Raw genomic sequence first — 17,601 nt, forward strand, 5'->3', positions numbered from 1 at the left:
TCATCTACTTCCAATCTGTTGCCTTTGTGCTACCATTTGAAAGACTTTAACAGCGATAGAAGTGTTTACAGGTGGCGGATTATTGAAGACTCCATTACGCTGCCAGTTAGTCAAACAAAATTGGTATTGTGTACCGGATCCAAACCCCCATCGGCAATTAAGCGGCATTCATCAAAACAATCTAATGGTGGGGAGATGGGGGGGGAAATGTGACTCAATTTGCATTAGCAAGCATTGTAAATTACCAGAGTGGTGAAGATGTAGTGGTAGTATTCTGTCATCATTCCCATTGTCTGGGCCTGTAGGGGGAGAGAGAGGGAGAGATGAGGAGGAGAGGAATGGAGAGACAAGACAATGAAGAAGGTCACTGTGTCACGCTGGGGTAATTTGCAATCAATATCCACAGTCAAAACAAACATTGGCAAGCAAACGGCGAACACCAATGAAGCTGTTCAGGAGCAATGGGAGAAAAGCCACAGGTCTTAATGAGTGTATTGACCGTCGTCGTTGCCAAGTTCGTGATGCTGTTTTTGTTGCAATTATGGCGCCACATGTGACCCTTGGATAATAAAGTAAAAGCAAGTTGTGATTCTAGCTGCCTGAGGGCTTTTTCGACACCATGCATTTAAAGGGTTTGCAATTGTTCTGATCACATGACTCCTTCCCTGGAGAAAGGAGGCCTTCAATCAAAGAAGTGAGCAGTAATCTGTTCCTCCTATTTCCCCCCCCCCCCCCCCCCCCCATTATAACCACCACTTGTTTCACTCAATCTACATTCAAATCTTCTACGTTCCCATGGCGGCAGTATTTCCTGTTTAATTGTACCATCTGTTGTGAAGAATACCCAAGGTTATGCAAATAAGTTGCTGTGTTTTTTGGAAGTGGAAGTCTCTTCTCCATTTACCGCACCTACCGACTACAAAGAAAATGAATGACACTATCAATACTGATGTCAGAAGGGAAAAATGATTTCCAAGGCATGACCATTTTTTGATATAGGATCTCCGCTATTGTTGGATGAATACCTGCCTATGGAAAGTATAGCGCCCAAATGTAATTTTCATTAAATGGCTGGGAGTAGAGTGTGTGATTTTTTATACAGTGGGGCAAAAAAGTATTTAGTCAGCCACCAATTGTGCAAGTTCTCCCACTTAAAAAGATGAGAGAGGCCTGTAATTTTCATCATAGGTACACTTCAACTATGACAGACAAAATGAGAAAAAAAATCCAGAAAATCACATTGTAGGATTTTTAATACATTTATTTGGTGGAAAATAAGTATTTGGTCAATAACAAAAGTTTATCTCAATACTTTGTTATATGCCCTTTGTTGGCAATGACAGAGGTCAAACGTTTTCTGTAAGTCTTCACAAGGTTTTCACACACTGTTGCTGGTATTTTGGCCCATTCCTCCATGCAGATCTCCTCTAGAGCAGTGATGTTTTGGGGCTGTTGCTGGGCAACACAGATTTTCAACTCCCTCCAAAGATGTTCTATGGGGTTGAGATCTGGAGACTGGCTAGGCCACTCCAGGACCTTGAAATGCTTCTTACGAAGCCACTCCTTCGTTGCCCGGGCTGTGTGTTTGGGATCATTGTCATGCTGAAAGACCCAGCCACGTTTCATCTTCAATGCCCTTGCTGATGGAAGGAGGTTTTCACTCAAAATCTCACGATACATGGCCCCATTTATTCATTCCTTTACACGGATCAGTCGTCCTGGTCCCTTTGCAGAAAAACAGCCCCAAAGCATGATGTTTCCACCCCCATGCTTCACAGTAGTATTGGTGTTCTTTGGGTGCAACTCAGCATTCTTTGTCCTCCTAACACGACGAGTTGAGTTTTTACCAAAAAGTTCTATTTTGGTTTCATAAGACCATATGACATTCTCCCATTCTTCTTCTGGATCATCCAAATGCTCTCTAGCAAACTTCAGACGGGCCTGGACATGTACTGGCTTAAGCAGGGGGACACGTCTGGCTCTGCAGGATTTGTGTCCCTGGCGGCGTAGTGTGTTACTGATGGTAGGCTTTGTTACTTTGGTCCCAGCTCTCTTCAGGTCATTCACTAGGTCCCCCTGTGTGGTTCTGGGATTTTTGCTCACCGATCTTGCGTGGAACCCCAGATCGAGGGAGATTATCAGTGGTCTTGTATGTCTTCCATTTCCTAATAATTGCTCCCACAGTTGATTTCTTTAAACCAAGCTGCTTATGTATTGCAGATTCAGTCTTCCCAGCCTAGTGCAGGTCTACCATTTTGTTTCTGGTGTTCTTTGACAGCTCTTTGGTCTTGGCCATAGTGGAGCTTGGAGTGTGACTGTTTGAGGTTGTGGACAGGTGTCTTTTATACTGATAACAAGTTCAAACAGGTGCCATTAATACAGGTAACGAGTGGAGGACAGAGGAGCCTCTTAAAGAAGAAGTTACAGGTCTGTGAGAGCCAGAAATCTTGCTTGTTTGTAGGTGACCAAATACTTATTTTCCACCATAATTTGCAAATAAATTCATAAAAAATCCTACAATGTGATTTTCTGGATTTTTGTTTTCTCATTTTGTCTGTCATTGTTGAAGTGTACCTATGATGAAAATTACAGGCCTCTCTCATCTTTTTAAGTGGGAGAACATGCACAATTGGTGGCTGACTAAATACCTGTTTTGGGTCCCTCACCTGACTCTACTACATCCTCATCAACCTCATTTCATTGGCCTCCATCTGTCTCTCTTTCCCCCGGTGGCCGAGCCACTTAAAGAAACGTGACAAAAAGTACTACCAGGATGGAACCGTCGCTAAAGGGGTCAGCGCTTTTTAAGAGACACCTGGGATATAGCTCTGGGACAGGTCCAGACAGAAGGTCTGCCATGTTTTCCATTTATTTTCTCTACACCTGGAGGGGGGATATGAACTGACGAGGGGAGGTTGTTTTAGGTGAGAACACCAGACAGGCAGCAGAGTGCAGACAGACAGGTAGAGAGCAGGGCATTGTGGGGAGGCCAGGGACTATCAGCAAACTCCAAACGTAGGGTACTGCAGAAGTATTGGATTAGTGTTATACATGTCTATTTTTAAAGAGGGCTTTATAAATACAAGATACATTTTTGATGCAACCTCCATTATCCTACTAAGAGTTGCTGAATATCTCTTCGTCCTCAGAAGAGTCATATCTAACAGAAGGGGTATGACGCATAAGGCCAGCAATCTTTTGAATATATTCTATTGTTTCAACCATCAACACATTTTTACAAAATCAAACGTAAACTGAACTACTTATGTCAAAATGTATTTGTATTACGTTCTTAGAAAGCCATTCATTGCCTCAAGAAGACGTCTCCTCACCACATGCTGTAAATCTGTGATGGTCTATATTTTGCAGTTTATTGGTCTGATATGCATCTGTAACCACTGTATGCAGATTACAGTGGAAGAGACATGAGCCAAGTTAAGCAATTTTCATCAGAAACCACAGTATGGGCTTCAATATCAATATTAAAATCAACAAAGTGTTCCTGGTGTGCGAGTTAGAACATCAAATGACAGCATTTCATCTGTGGTGTAAAAGGCAATACATATCATGGCAACCAAAATAAGCACAGAAAAACACATAATATTTACTTTGAAAAACTGATTTACAAAACTCAATTTTGACACTTACAATACCGTTTTCCAAAAAAGCAGAACCATTTTTTCCGAAGACAATATTACCGCTTTATAATAAGCCCAATTCCAGAATGTATGTGAACGCAGAATATGAATTTGATATTGTCTATAGCTTCGATCAGTTAAATTATGTCAGCTCTGAACAGTGCCAGTGAGGCTCTCACCTGCTTAAGGATCTGTGCAGCCATTTCGTGGCTGCAATCGAAAATAATGCGAAACTCCCGTCCTCTCTTCATCTCCTTGAGGAGAGGCCTGGTGTCCTCACCGTCAAGAGGGAGCTGGCGAATTTTTAGCCTGATGTTATACCTGGAGGGGGCCATTATCAGTTCCTGTAGTCTAATAAGACCTTTAGGAAACAAACATCAGAAAGCTAACAGCCACGCACAACATCATTCAACTGTCAACACACACATATCAAGAACAATTAACAAAATTTATATTTTGCTTCTTGTAAAGTGTCATTTAGTTGTTTGGTGGTTGATCTTACACATATCACATTTATCAGACAAAAGTATCACAATTCAAAATATATACTGTAGAGTATTACAAATCCTAAGTTTCCGGAAAGCTTTGTATCGCTACGATCTCAGTACCACGAAGCTTTCGAGAAACTCACCCCCCATTAGTTAGAAAACGTCATACTCCCACCTGTACTGTCATCGTATACGACTGTGGCTGTTTTCCACTTCAGGAACTGCACCAAATCCAAAATGCCGTAGCTGAGAGAAGAGTAATCCGGGTACAGGTTGGCGTAAAATGTGTCCCTGTTGTCCATAGGGTGATGTTTCCATCGCACCTGGATGTGTGGCACTTCCAACGCATTGCAGATGGACTGGACGGCGTTTGAGGACGAGCTATGTGACGGCCCAAATATTGCCACTACACCTAAAGACAGTTGGTCACAGGCTAGAATGGCAAGAACAGAGAGAGAGTTAACTCTAGGAAAGACACCATATCATGTCATGACGTTCAACAAGTGAGATGAGAAATGTATTTGGTGAATTATCAACAACAAGAAATCTATATGGATAATTTTGTCACCACAAAATGTTTTTGTTGTAGACTTATATGTCTACTAGAATAAATCCTGGTTTCAGAGTGCAGTTAATGAACTAACATCAAACAAAATACCACTATTAAAAATCTAAAACAGCCAAGTATATAATAATGCACTATGAGTTAAACTAATGAAACCCCTTGCCATAAAGACTTGCAATAAACCTTTGGGTTGATTTGTTATGGTCTGCTGTCATCCAATGGCCTTGCTTCCATCCATTCCACAGCGTGGCCATTGGCCGTAATCCCTGGGCAAACAAAGTGCATGTCACTCACCTTTTCTCGACGCTTCAAAACTGTCGTAGATATTAATCCTCTGTATGTCGTACGTTAACGTCGTGTTGGGCAATAAAGTCCTGTTTCTGTTGATGTTGTTCACTGCAAATTTAAAGGCAAGCTCCTCTGGGCTGACGAGCGGCACTGGTCCCTCTGTTTGTTCGAAAATCCCCCCTGAGAAAAAGGAGACAGTCACATTAGCTCAAGGCCAACTGGTCTGGAACACAGTTGTCTGAAACTACTGCCAAAATTCTTAAGGGGTTTTGCACTAAACACCGGCAGTGGACTAGATTGTGTACATTAGAGCCGGCATTAGATTTGCTCTGTAAACAGACAGAAAGCCACACTCCATTTCAGGGAATGCTGTGAATACCAACAGCAGCTTTGATATCTGCTGCAGTAATGGAAGAGAGTGAGGAGAGTGGAAAATGGCTCCAAAAGAACAGGAGCTCAGTTTCTTCTCTACTCCATTGTCCTTTTAGTTCACTTTAAAACAAAGGTGGATCAGATAACTTGGAGTAGGTACTAGACTACTCAGGTATAATAGAACATGTTGAATTAATTCACTATTACTATCACAAAATTTAGCATGTTGTATTTAGGGCCCTTGGTGTTGCCGTATTGTATCAGTTAGATATGAAGAGCATAAGTTTATGTGTAAAACATTTTTTATCTAACTAAATACGATCAACTTTTTCTTCTTTTTTTTTAAGAACACCAATTAGAGTACATCTCGAAACTTTAACAACATGAGTGTGCATATACAGTTGAAGTCGGAAGTTTACATACACCTCAGCCAAATACATTTAAATTCAGTTTTTCACCATTTCTGACATTTAATCCTAGTAAAAATTCCCTGTCTTTGGTCAGTTAGGATCACCACTTTATTTTAAGAATGTGAAATGTCAGAATAATATTAGAGAGAATGATTTCATTCAGCTTTTAGTACTTTCATCACATTCCCAGTTGGTCAGAAGTTTACATACACTCAATTAGTATTTGGTAGTATTGCCTTTCAATTGTTTAACTTGTGTTAAATGTTTCAGGTAGCCTTCCACAAGTTTCCCCAATAAATGAATTTTGGCCCAATCATCCTGACAGAGCTGGTGTAACTGAGTCAGGTTTGTAGGCCTCTTTGCTCGCACACACTTTTTCAGTTCTGCCCACCCATTTTCTATAGGATTGAGGTCAGGGCTTTGTGATTGCCACTCCAATACCTTGACTTTGTTGTCCTTAAGCCATTTTGCCATAACTTTGGAAGTATGCTTGGGTCATTGTCCATTTGGAAGACCCATTTGCGACCAACCTTTAACCTGACTGATGTCTTGAGATGTTGCTTCAATATATCCACATAATTTTCCAACCTCGTGATGCCATCTATTTTGTGAAGTGCACCAGTCCCTCCTGCAGCAAAGCACCCCCACAACATGATGCTGCCACCCCCAGTGTTTCAGGGTTGGGATGGTGTTCTTCGGCTTGCAAGCCTCCCCCTTTTTCCTAACAATGGTCATTATGGCCAAACAGTTCTATTTTTGTTTCATCAGACAAGATCATTTCTCAAAAAGTACGATCTATGTCCCCATGTGCAGTTGCAAACCATAGTTTGGCTTTTTTATGGAGGTTTTGGAGCAATGGCATCTTCCTTGCTGAGCAGCCTTTCAGGTTATGTCGATATAGGACCTAATTTACTGTGGATATAGATACTTTTGTACCCGTTTCCTCCAGCATCTTCACCAGGTCCACAGATGTTGTTCTGGGATTTATTTGCACTTTTCACACAAAGTACATTCATCTCTAGGAGACAGAACGCGTCTCCTTCCTGAGCGGTATGATGGCTGCGTGGTCCCATGGTGTTTATACTTCCATACTATTGTTTGTACAGATGAACATGGTACCTTCAGCCATTTGGAAATTGCTCCCAAGAATGAACCGGATTTGTGGAGGTCGACTATTTTTTTTCTGAGGTCTTGGCTGATTTCTCTTGATTTTCCCATGATGTCAAGCAAAGAGGCACTGAGTTTCAAGGTAGGCCTTGAAATATATCCACAGGTACACCTCCAATTGACTCAAATGATGTCAGAAGCTTCTAAAGCCATGTCATCATTTTCTGGAATTTTCCAAGCTGTTTAAAAGCACACTTAACTTAATGTATGTAAACTTCTGACCCACTGGAATTGTGATAGAGTGAATTATAAGTGAAATAATCTGTCTGTAAATAATTGTTGGAAAAATTACTTGTGTCATGCACAAAGTAGATGCCCTAACCGACTTGCCAAAACTATAGTTTGTTAACAAGACATTTGTGGAGTGGTTGAAAAATGAGTTTTAATTAGTCAAACCTGAGTGTATGTAAACTTCTGACTTCAAATGTACAGTGCCTTGCAAAAGTATTCGGCCCCCTTGAACTTTGCGACCTTTTGCCACATTTCAGGCTTCAAACATAAAGATATAAAACTGTATTTTTTTGGTGGAACGACATTTATTGGATATTTCAAACTTTTTTAACAAATCAAAAACTGAAAAATTGGGCGTGCAAAATTATTCAGCCCCCTTAAGTTAATACTTTGTAGCGCCACCTTTTGCTGCGATTACAGCTGTAAGTCGCTTGGGGTATGTCTCTATCAGTTTTGCACATCGAGAGACTGGGATTTTTTCCCATTCCTCCTTGCAAAACAGCTCGAGCTCAGTGAGGTTGGATGGAGAGCATTTGTGAACAGCAGTTTTCAGTTCTTTCCACAGATTCTCGATTGGATTCAGGTCTGGACTTTGACTTGGCCATTCTAACACCTGGATATGTTTATTTTTGAACCATTCCATTGTAGATTTTGCTTTATGTTTTGGATCATTGTCTTGTTGGAAGACAAATCTCCGTCCCAGTCTCAGGTCTTTTGCAGACTCCATCAGGTTTTCTTCCAGAATGGTCCTGTATTTGGCTCCATCCATCTTCCCATCAATTTTAACCATCTTCCCTGTTAAACTCATCCATAAAAATATGGATGAGCGATGGCCGAACGCCATAGGCAAGATGCAGTAGATGCTATAGAGTACATTATATACATATGAGATGAGTAATGTAGGATATGTAAACATTATTTAAAGTGGCTAGTGATACATTTATTACATACATTTTTTCATTATTAATGTGGCTAGAGATGAGTCAGTATGTTGGCAGCAGCCACTCAATGTTAGTGATGGCTGTTTAACAGTCTGATGGCCTTGGGTTTTTCAGTCTCTCGGTCCCCGCTTTGATGCACCTGTACTGACCTCGCCTTCTGGATGATAGCGGGGTGAACAGGCAGTGGCTCGGGTGGTTGTTGCCCTTGATGATCTTTATGGCCTTCCTGTGACATCGGGTGGTGTAGGTGTCCTGGAGGGCAGGTAGTTTGACCCTGTGATGCGTTGTGCAGACCTCACTACCCTCTGGAGAGCCTTTTGTGGGCAGAGCAGTTGCCGTATCAGGCGGTGATACAGCCCGACAGAATGCTATCGATTGTGCATCTGTAAAAGTTTGAGTGTTTTTGGGGACATGCCGAATTTCTTCAGCCTTCTGAGGTTGAAGAGGCTCTGCTGCGCCTTCTTCACCATGCTGTCTGTGTGGGTGGACCATTTCAGTTTGTCTGTGATGTGTACGCCGAGGAACTTAAAACTTTCCACCTTCTCCACTACTGTCCCGTCGATGTGGATAGGAGGCTGCTCCTTCTGCTGTTAACTGAAGTCCACAATCATCTCCTTTGTTTTGTTGACGTTGAGTGAGAGGTTATTTTCCTGACACCACACTCCGAGGGCCCTCACCTCCTCCCTGTAGGCCGTCTCGTCGTTGTTGGAAATCAAGCCTACCACTGTAGTGTCATCTGCAAACTTGATGATTGAGTTGGAGGCGTGCATGACCACGCAGTCATGGGTGAACAGGGAGTACAGGGGAGGGCTGAGAACGCACACTTGTCTCTAAGAGCTTTGCACACCTGTGTTGAAAAATATTTGCCATTCATATTTTAAAAATTATTCAAGCTCTGTTGAGTTAGTTGTTGATCATAGCTAGAAAGCCATTTTCAAGTCTTGCAATACATTTTCAAAACTGTAACTAGGCCACTCAGGAAATTCTTGGTAAGCAACTCCAGTGTATATTTGGCCTTGTTTTTTATGCAATTGTCCTGCTGAAAAGTAGGAATTTGTCTCCCATTGTCTGTTTTAAAGCAGACTGAACCAAGTTTTGCTCTAGGATTTTGCCTGTGCTTAGCTCTAATCCGTTTATTTTTATTATTTTAAAAAATCCCTAGTCGTTGCTGATGACAAGGATACCCATAACATGATGCAGCCACCACCATGCTTGAGAATATGAAGGGTGGTACCTGATGTGTTGTGTTGGATTTGCCCCAAACATAACGGTTTAAATTGAGGAGAAAGTTCATTTCTATTGCAAACAGGATTCATATTTTGGATTATTATTCTATACAGGCTTCCTTCATTTCACTCTTTATTTATGTTATTATTGTGGAGTATCTACAATGTCGTTTATCCATTCTCAGTAACCTCCTATCACAGCCATTGAACTCTCTAACTCTTTTAAAATCACCATTGGTGAAATCCCTGGGCGGTTTCCTTCCTCTCCGGGAACTGAGTCAGGAAGGGTGCCTGTATTTTTGTAGGGACAGTGTCTATTAATACACCATTCAAAGTGTAATTAATAACTTTGTCATGTTCAAATGAATATTCAATGTATTTTTCCCCCATCTGCCAATAGCTGCCCTGGTCTTTGTGGTTGAATCTGTGCTTGAAATTCATTGTTTGACTGAGGGACTTGTATGTGGGGCTCTCTCATGCCGTCCCTGGAGGGGGTGCGTCACCTGAGTGGGTTGATTCACTGTTGTGGTCATCCTGTCTGGGTTGGCGCCCCCCCCCCCTTGGGTTGTGCCGTGGCGGAGATCTTTGTGGGCTATACTCAGCCTTGTCTCAGGATGGTAAGTTGGTGGTTGAAGATATCCCTCTAGTGGTGTGGGGGCTGTGCTTTGGCAAAGTGGGTGGGGTTATATCCTTCCTGTTTGGCCCTGTCCGGGGGTGTCCTCGGATGGGGCCACAGTGTCTCCTGACCCCTCCTGTCTCAGCCTCCAGTATTTATGCTGCAGTAGTTTATGTGTCGGGGGGCTGGGGTCTGTTTGTTATATCTGGAGTACTTCTCCTGTCCTATTCGGTGTCCTGTGTGAATCTAAGTGTGCGTTCTCTAATTCTCTCCTTCTCTCTTTCTTTCTCTCTCTCGGAGGACCATGCCCCAGGACTACCTGACATGATGACTCCTTGCTGTCCCCAGTCCACCTGGCCATGCTGCTGCTCCAGTTTCAACTTCCACCTGACTGTGCTGCTGCTCCAGTTTCAACTGTTCTGCCTTATTATTATTCGACCATGCTGGTCATTTATGAACATTTGAACATCTTGGCCATGTTCTGTTATAATCTCTACCCGGCACAGCCAGAAGAGGACTGGCCACCCCACATAGCCTGGTTCCTCTCTAGGTTTCTTCCTAGGTATTGGCCTTTCTAGGGAGTTTTTCCTAGCCACCGTGCTTCTACACCTGCATTGCTTGCTGTTTGGGGTTTTAGGCTGGGTTTCTGTACAGCACTTTGAGATATCAGCTGATGTACGAAGGGCTATATAAATAAATTTGATTTGATTTGATTTGTTAGGTACAGAGATGGGGTAGTAATTTTTAAATCATGCTAAACATTATTATTGCACACAGAGTGAGTCCATGCAACATATTATTTTTTTTGCCATAACAAAAGGATTGAATACATATTGACTCAAGACAATTCAGCTTAGAATTTGTAATTAAGTTGTACAATTTTGAAAAACATAATTCCACTTTGACATTATGTGGTATTGCGTGTAAGTCAGTGACACAGTATCTCAATTTTATCAATTTAAAATTCAGGCAGTAACATCAAAATGTGGAAAAAGTCAAGGGGTGTGAATACTTTCTGAAGGTACTGTATTTGCAGTGGAAACAGAAGAAACCAAGCCAATTACGCTACCATAGGACAGCCTCAGAGTCAAGTAACTTTGAGGCTGTCCTCATATGGACACCATACACTATTTATGACTGTGAAACCCCCTTTGATTCCAAGGGGATGTGATTACTACATTAAGCAATTGCTGGAGTATATACTAATTTGACTGTTAAGAGGATAAAATGTGCATTGCTCAGAAGCACTTTTACAAATTTAATAAATAGGGAGACCTGCTCCTTGGGAAGAAATCCAGGGATAATTTGCATCATCCTTTTTCACAATTCTGCCATAAGCACAATGCCTAGGCTTTAATGTGTTAGGAATTTCCAGACGCATCAAATAATGAGGAATAAGCAGCTCAGTTTTGATACCACAATATCCACACTAATAAACAAAGGGGCATATTATTATTGAACGATAGTTACACAGAAAATAAGCACTCCCGGTTAAGCAATGTAATGCATTTTATGACTGAGGGCAAACACAAATTGAGATGCAACTTTTGATTTGGAATTTGTTCTTGTGAACCTCAGTCAATGGGCTTCAGATTAACATGTTGAGTCTTCTTAGTCTGCCTCACAAAGGCCCTTAATTCATCTCTTGGGTTGTAGCCTGATGCTAAATAACAGGCATCTAATTGCAGCTCCCTATTTTCATAATTTGTCTCTGATGAACATTTTGGGAAATCAGCTGCATTTAAAAGCTACAATAGTTCACTCTAAAGAAAACAAATGAACAGCTGTGTGTGCGAAAAAGCACGAGCCTAAACTATGACATTATAAAGAAAAGTTTGACATTACATAACCTTGCATAATGTAAAGCCATAGTACGTGTCCTGAACTGAGGTGTATGTGTGCAATACCATGAAATTCAATAAAACAAAGCACTAGACACAAGGTCAGACCCTAAAATAACATTTCACACCACAACACTGCATCAATTATAGCAAACACAGGTCCATTCTAGTTGTGTCCACTTTTGCTTCCGAGGCAAAACACTGTAACACTGTTGACCTGGTTTATGTATAATTCTGATACCTGTTGGGGTGAGGGTAAACATAATAACATTGTTGTTATATTCCACTTAAGACTATAATTGACTTGTTTTGTACAATTGTTTTGTACAATTGACATTTGTGTTTGAATTATCCATCCAGTTCTTGTCTCTTGTCTCTCTTAACCAAAATTCACAAATTTTCCCAAAATCCTGGTTGGGGGATTCCCAGAATCAGGAGGGAATAAGTAGGAAATGTAGACCCGTCTAACCAGGATTTCACAGATTTTATTGACTTTTCCTAGAATTTTGCAACCCTAGTCCTGAGGATTCCATCTGAGTATGTCTGATTTTTACCAAATCACAATGAAAAATAGATGGGAACATTCAGAGAAATGCTCATCTTAATCCTCTGTATATCACATAAATGTTATTTCATTTTATTTTACCTTTATTTAACCAGGTAGGCAAGTTGAGAACAAGTTCTCATTTACAATTGCGACCCTGACCAAGATAAAGCAAAGCAGTTCTACACATACAACAACACAGAGTTACACATGGAGTAAAACAAACAGAGTCAATAATACAGTAGAAAAATAAGTCTATATACAATGTGAGCAAATGAGGTGAGATAAGGGAGGTAAAGGCAAAAAAAGGCCATGGTGGCGAAGTAAATACAATATAGCAAGTAAAACACTGGAATGGTAGATTTGCAGTGGAAGAAATTGCAAAGTAGAGAGAAATAATGGGGTGCAAAGGAGCAAAATAAATAAATAAATACAGTAGGGGGAGAGGTAGTTGTTTGGGCTAAATTATAGATGGACTATGTACAGGTGCAGTAATCTGTGAGCTGCTCTGACAGCTGGTGCTTAAAGCTAGTGAAGGAGATAAGTGTTTGCAGTTTCAGAGATTTTTGTAGTTCATTCCAGTCATTGGCAGCAGAGAACTGGAAGGAGAGGCGGTGAAATATACCTGCTGGAGCGCGTGCTACAGGTGGGTGCTGCTATGGTGACCAGTGAGCTGAGAAAAGGGGGGACTTTACCTAGCAGGGTCTTGTAGATGACCTGGAGCCAGTGGGTTTGGCGACTAGTATGAAGCGAGGGCTAGCCAACGAGAGGTCGCAGTGGTGGGTAGTACATGGGGCTTTGGTGACAAATCGGATGTCACTGTGATAGACTGATATAAATAACAAAGCTGTGGTCTTAAACCTGTTTGTTGGTTACTGCAGATCTAATTAGTAGCTTGCTTAGAGCAAAAAAATATGCTTGGAGTAAAATTGGGAGAGGAAATAGCAGGTCCACACTGTACTGGTTTATCTATAAACCCTCCTTCCAATATAGCCTACCACACATTGTGCTGATTCGCATTCACCATAGTGCCAGACAGAACCATGCCAAGGCTAAACAATAACACAATATAATTTTGCTCTTGGATAAAGGTATGCTAGCCCATTGAATTTCTGACTGTAGCTCCTTTGTACTTTTTTTCTCTGGTAGGATTCCCAATCTGCCTGTGAATAGCGTCCCTGCTCCCTCGATCTGTGAAAGCACTTTGCGATACAATGAGAGAAAAGATGCAAGCAAACAATGACCGTCACAAAGCACCTGCAAAACACTGTAGGTTTGGATAATAGAACAGATTTTAGCTGTAATATGTTCCTCTTTAATGACATGTAACACACACCAACTCTCTCAATAGCCAGGTATTGGCTATGACAATACCTGGCTTTGGTGGCAGTAACGGGATCTGAGAAGAAAGTGTAACTCATGTGCTGTTTAGAGAGCTGAAGCATCAGAAAGCTTGCAATGATTCCCAACTCACGGAATACATTGTTTAAGCATACCCACAATTGCACATTTGATCTTCTTATCCAAATGAGAGTTCATTTTTAAATTGATTGTACAGTCGCTATTCTGTTTTTGTCAACTGTACCCATTCATCATCCGAATGCAAGCACTCAATCTTCACTAATGTTTTAATGGTTTAATGATGCATTAACTACCCCTCAGAAACACTAATACCATAACAAACAAATGTTCCTGCTCACATCAATCCATCTGTTGGAATTACAGAGTTGTTCAACATTTGTATAGTCATCTGCCTAAGTTGATAATGTAACTGACCTTATATCAAACCACTGAGCTAAAGTCTAGGTGTTAGCTCCTGGGACCTATATAACACAAGTCTTCAGATCAACAAAACATTTTTTTACTCAGCACACAACTTCAATTCCCTAACCACCACCACAAAATGTGGAAATACATATCATTTGTTTGTCTTAAAACAATTAATGACCATATGATACCAGTTGACTGTGGTTGAGGCCCACAGACACAGTACTGATTGGCTAGGCTGGTTAATGTAATGCATTGCACTTAGTGAAGTGGAAGACTGTCATGAAAAGGATAATGATAGGAGTACAGAAATCAATAGGATTCCTACTTAGATGACAACGATACACCTCTCCCAGGAATATAGGGAAAGTCATTTGTCTTTGTATTGGAATGACCATAAAGGGACTGATGTGACTCCTATTGCAAATTTGGCCAAATATCCTGTTCATCCATGAGATGAAATCTTGTTTAACTTCTCACTGTCTTCACTGTCTGTACCGATTCTGAAACAGCACTCAAATGAATGCTTTGTAATGGGGGACAGTTTTACAAAGCATCTTATATCATCATAATACAATTAATTTGGCCCCATATAATCTTTAAGTCCATAATGAGAAAAGGGGTTTTAATTAAGATAGACCACCTTTTTTTGACTCGGTCTATATTGAACATACACCTAACTCTATCAAAGCTGAGAGACATGCTTATTTATTTGATTTTAAAAAATGTTTTAAAAAATTGGTTTTATTGTCACATACACCAGATAGGTGCAGTGAAACGTGTTGTTTTACAATGTCAGCCATAGTACTACGGCGCACCTGGAGAAAATGAGGGTTAAGGGCACATCGACAGATTTTTCACAATTTTGGCTCAGGTATTTGAACCAGCAACCTTTAAGTCACTGGCCCAACACTAACTGATAGTAATACTCTTGTAACCTTATAATGTTGTGATATCTCCTCAGTCACAGGCCTGTCAGGAAACGAACACATTTGTAAAATCTAATTTTATGCTCAAGTGGTTCGGCTTCTGCAATTTATCGCAGCTATCGCTTACTCCCTCTTCTCCTTCTCTTCTCCTCCTCTCTCGCCACCCTCTCTCACTTTCTCCCTCCCTCTCTTTCCCAGCTTAGCGTGGCTGTGTTTTGATCTCATTATCGTTCTCAAACATCCACACCGGATAATCTGTCAAGGTTAGGAGCCTGCACTCGGCTTTGAGTAGGGCACCTCGGTCCGAATTATGAGGATGAGGGTCGTTCTCTCAGTAGGAACTGGACTGAAGAAAATTTGAAAGAGAGCAGCCCAGAGCAGTCAAAAACCTGATTTCACTGTTTTTATATATATTGAGGTTGGAATAACACTGTGAAATTGTGAAAATTATGATGATCAACTAGATTTAGCCACGGGACGATTTTTTTCTGGAGAGGATGGTCGGTGGGCCGGAACACAATTACAAATAATTCGTAGACTGCAAATTGACCGCAAGAAGCCCAAACGGATAAGTTCGACCAAAACATAATCACTTCAAACCTTGCTTACATTTAAATACGATCACAAGTCTCTCTATTATGCATGGGAATTACTTGAGAACAGATTTCTTAAATTAAAATCACTTGGAGCTGATTTATTTTTTACAGTCTTTTATGTGCAACATGCTCAGAAAACAACCCGCCACTTGGGGAACCCGGTTTTAGTATGAGAGCCGTTTGAAACGTTTGGGAGTTTTGGCCTGCTTGGGGAGATCACAATGTGGTATATGATTTAATAGACCAATAGAAATAGGGATCAGACCACTCCCAGACAGTCCCTGAAAAATGATTGCTTGAGAAATTGCCTTTTGCTAAGAAGTTATTTCTGTTTATTTTTGACCATTTTAATTGAAAACTATCAAAGTACGGCACTTAATTGTTATACAGAAATGACTTGCTACTGAAATTGGAACTTTGAGACAGTACCTCCCTGTTTCACTCGTCCAACAAGAAACGTGCAAATGTTTACAGTAATGAATATCACCCTAGGCTTTTTCCAAAGGCAAGGAGACAGGTCCTTCAGCACATTGCTTAAGGAAGTGGTAGCTGAAAGCACACAGTAAATGTGACTTGTTTCAGGAAACTAGGTGTATATCGCGTGTCACTACTTCACAGGAGAGCCATTTGAACATAAACATGCGTTTTTTGTCAGAAATGCCTTCTGGAACATGTGCACTTTCATGTGCTTTAATTAATAACTAACGTGTATGTCATCTGTATATGAATAAAATTGTTAAATTACAAGCCTTGTAGAAAAATACAGGGACCTTCCCGCTTGCCATGATTGGATGAGATAATGGATGGGCTGGACATGCCGAGTGATGAGTTCGGATTGGTCTGCCATGTAGCACACTTCTGTCTATAACATGAGCTGCTCAGTATGTGTAGGTAATCATTTTCTAACGTTTTGGAACGATATCACGAAGAACTGCAAAAGAGTTTTTAATGCTCTCTACTTTCTGGAGGGCCAAGTTTTGAAATCAGTGGAATGCCCGGTGGAAGCAGAGTATGATAGCTAAGGAGATGGAGAAATTCTGGTGTTTGATTACAAATATGCAGAGACAGTCGAAAAAAGAACAAACAGAAGGCTGTCGTATTAAACATTTAAACTAAGGGCAACCAATGCATCCGTAATAGAGAGGGAGAAGCATTCATCCATGTATACCGGTAAGAGAGATTAATTAGCTACATTTTCAGATATTATACATTTCAAATTTTGTCAGAAAGTATTTTTCATTGCAAGTTAAAGTGTACTGTTAGCTAGCTAACATTATCTGACTGGCTCGCTAGCTAACGTTACATGTATGAGCTATGTAGTAATATTATTTATATCTCAGAGTCATTTGCATTGCTAGTTATAGCCTAATGTTAGCTAGCTAGCTAACACTCATGCAGGGTAGTAACGTTATGAGTTGGGATTATGGTTCATTGTTTAGCAAGCTAGCTAGCTAATGTCTAAAGAAAAGACTCCAATATGCAAGTAACCATTTTACTGTACTGTTTACACCTTCTGTATGCTTTGCATGTGACAAATAAACTTAGATTTTCTTTGAAATAGTGTGTGTTTACCAGAGACGGTAATGTGAAGAATGACCTGCACCAAAGTCAAATTAGGATAAATCGTTAGACCAACAAGACAGTGTCCATGTTCTAAAATTCTCCAGTAGAATGTCCTGCTTTTATTTCGTAACGTACAAAACAGTATGCTATTTTCTATAATTAGCTCGCCATTAACTTGTAAATAATGATCTTGTGAGTTTATTGTGAATGTATTTTCCTGTAATAATGAATAAAGTTAAGACATTGTCAGCTATATGATATGGTCATTATTAGAACTGGTTAGCCAGCTAACAAGCTAAAAAATGAACATTGTTTAGAAATGTGCCTTTCATTGCCTGGTTTGCTAGATTGACAAATACAAAATTTGCTTTTGAACGGATGGGTTTATAGGTGTTAAAATTCACCAGTTATGCTATTTA

At 40.6% G+C, this 17,601-nt stretch overlaps 1 protein-coding gene across 1 annotated transcript in view; it reads right to left on the minus strand.

Moving 5' to 3' along the window:
- Positions 1 to 17,601, minus strand: part of LOC109903858 (glutamate receptor ionotropic, kainate 3-like) — a 122,735-nt gene that overhangs the window by 50,312 nt on the left and 54,822 nt on the right. The window contains exons 2-5 of the mRNA XM_031791476.1: positions 4,986 to 5,159; positions 4,302 to 4,559; positions 3,818 to 3,999; positions 246 to 299 (exon numbers count right to left, since the gene is read on the minus strand). Coding sequence (XP_031647336.1) covers positions 246 to 299; positions 3,818 to 3,999; positions 4,302 to 4,559; positions 4,986 to 5,159 — 668 coding nt within the window. The remainder of the gene's footprint in view (positions 1 to 245; positions 300 to 3,817; positions 4,000 to 4,301; positions 4,560 to 4,985; positions 5,160 to 17,601) is intronic.

Source organism: Oncorhynchus kisutch, linkage group LG2 (genome assembly GCF_002021735.2).
Source record: "Oncorhynchus kisutch isolate 150728-3 linkage group LG2, Okis_V2, whole genome shotgun sequence".
Classification (NCBI taxonomy): Eukaryota; Metazoa; Chordata; class Actinopteri; order Salmoniformes; family Salmonidae; genus Oncorhynchus; species Oncorhynchus kisutch.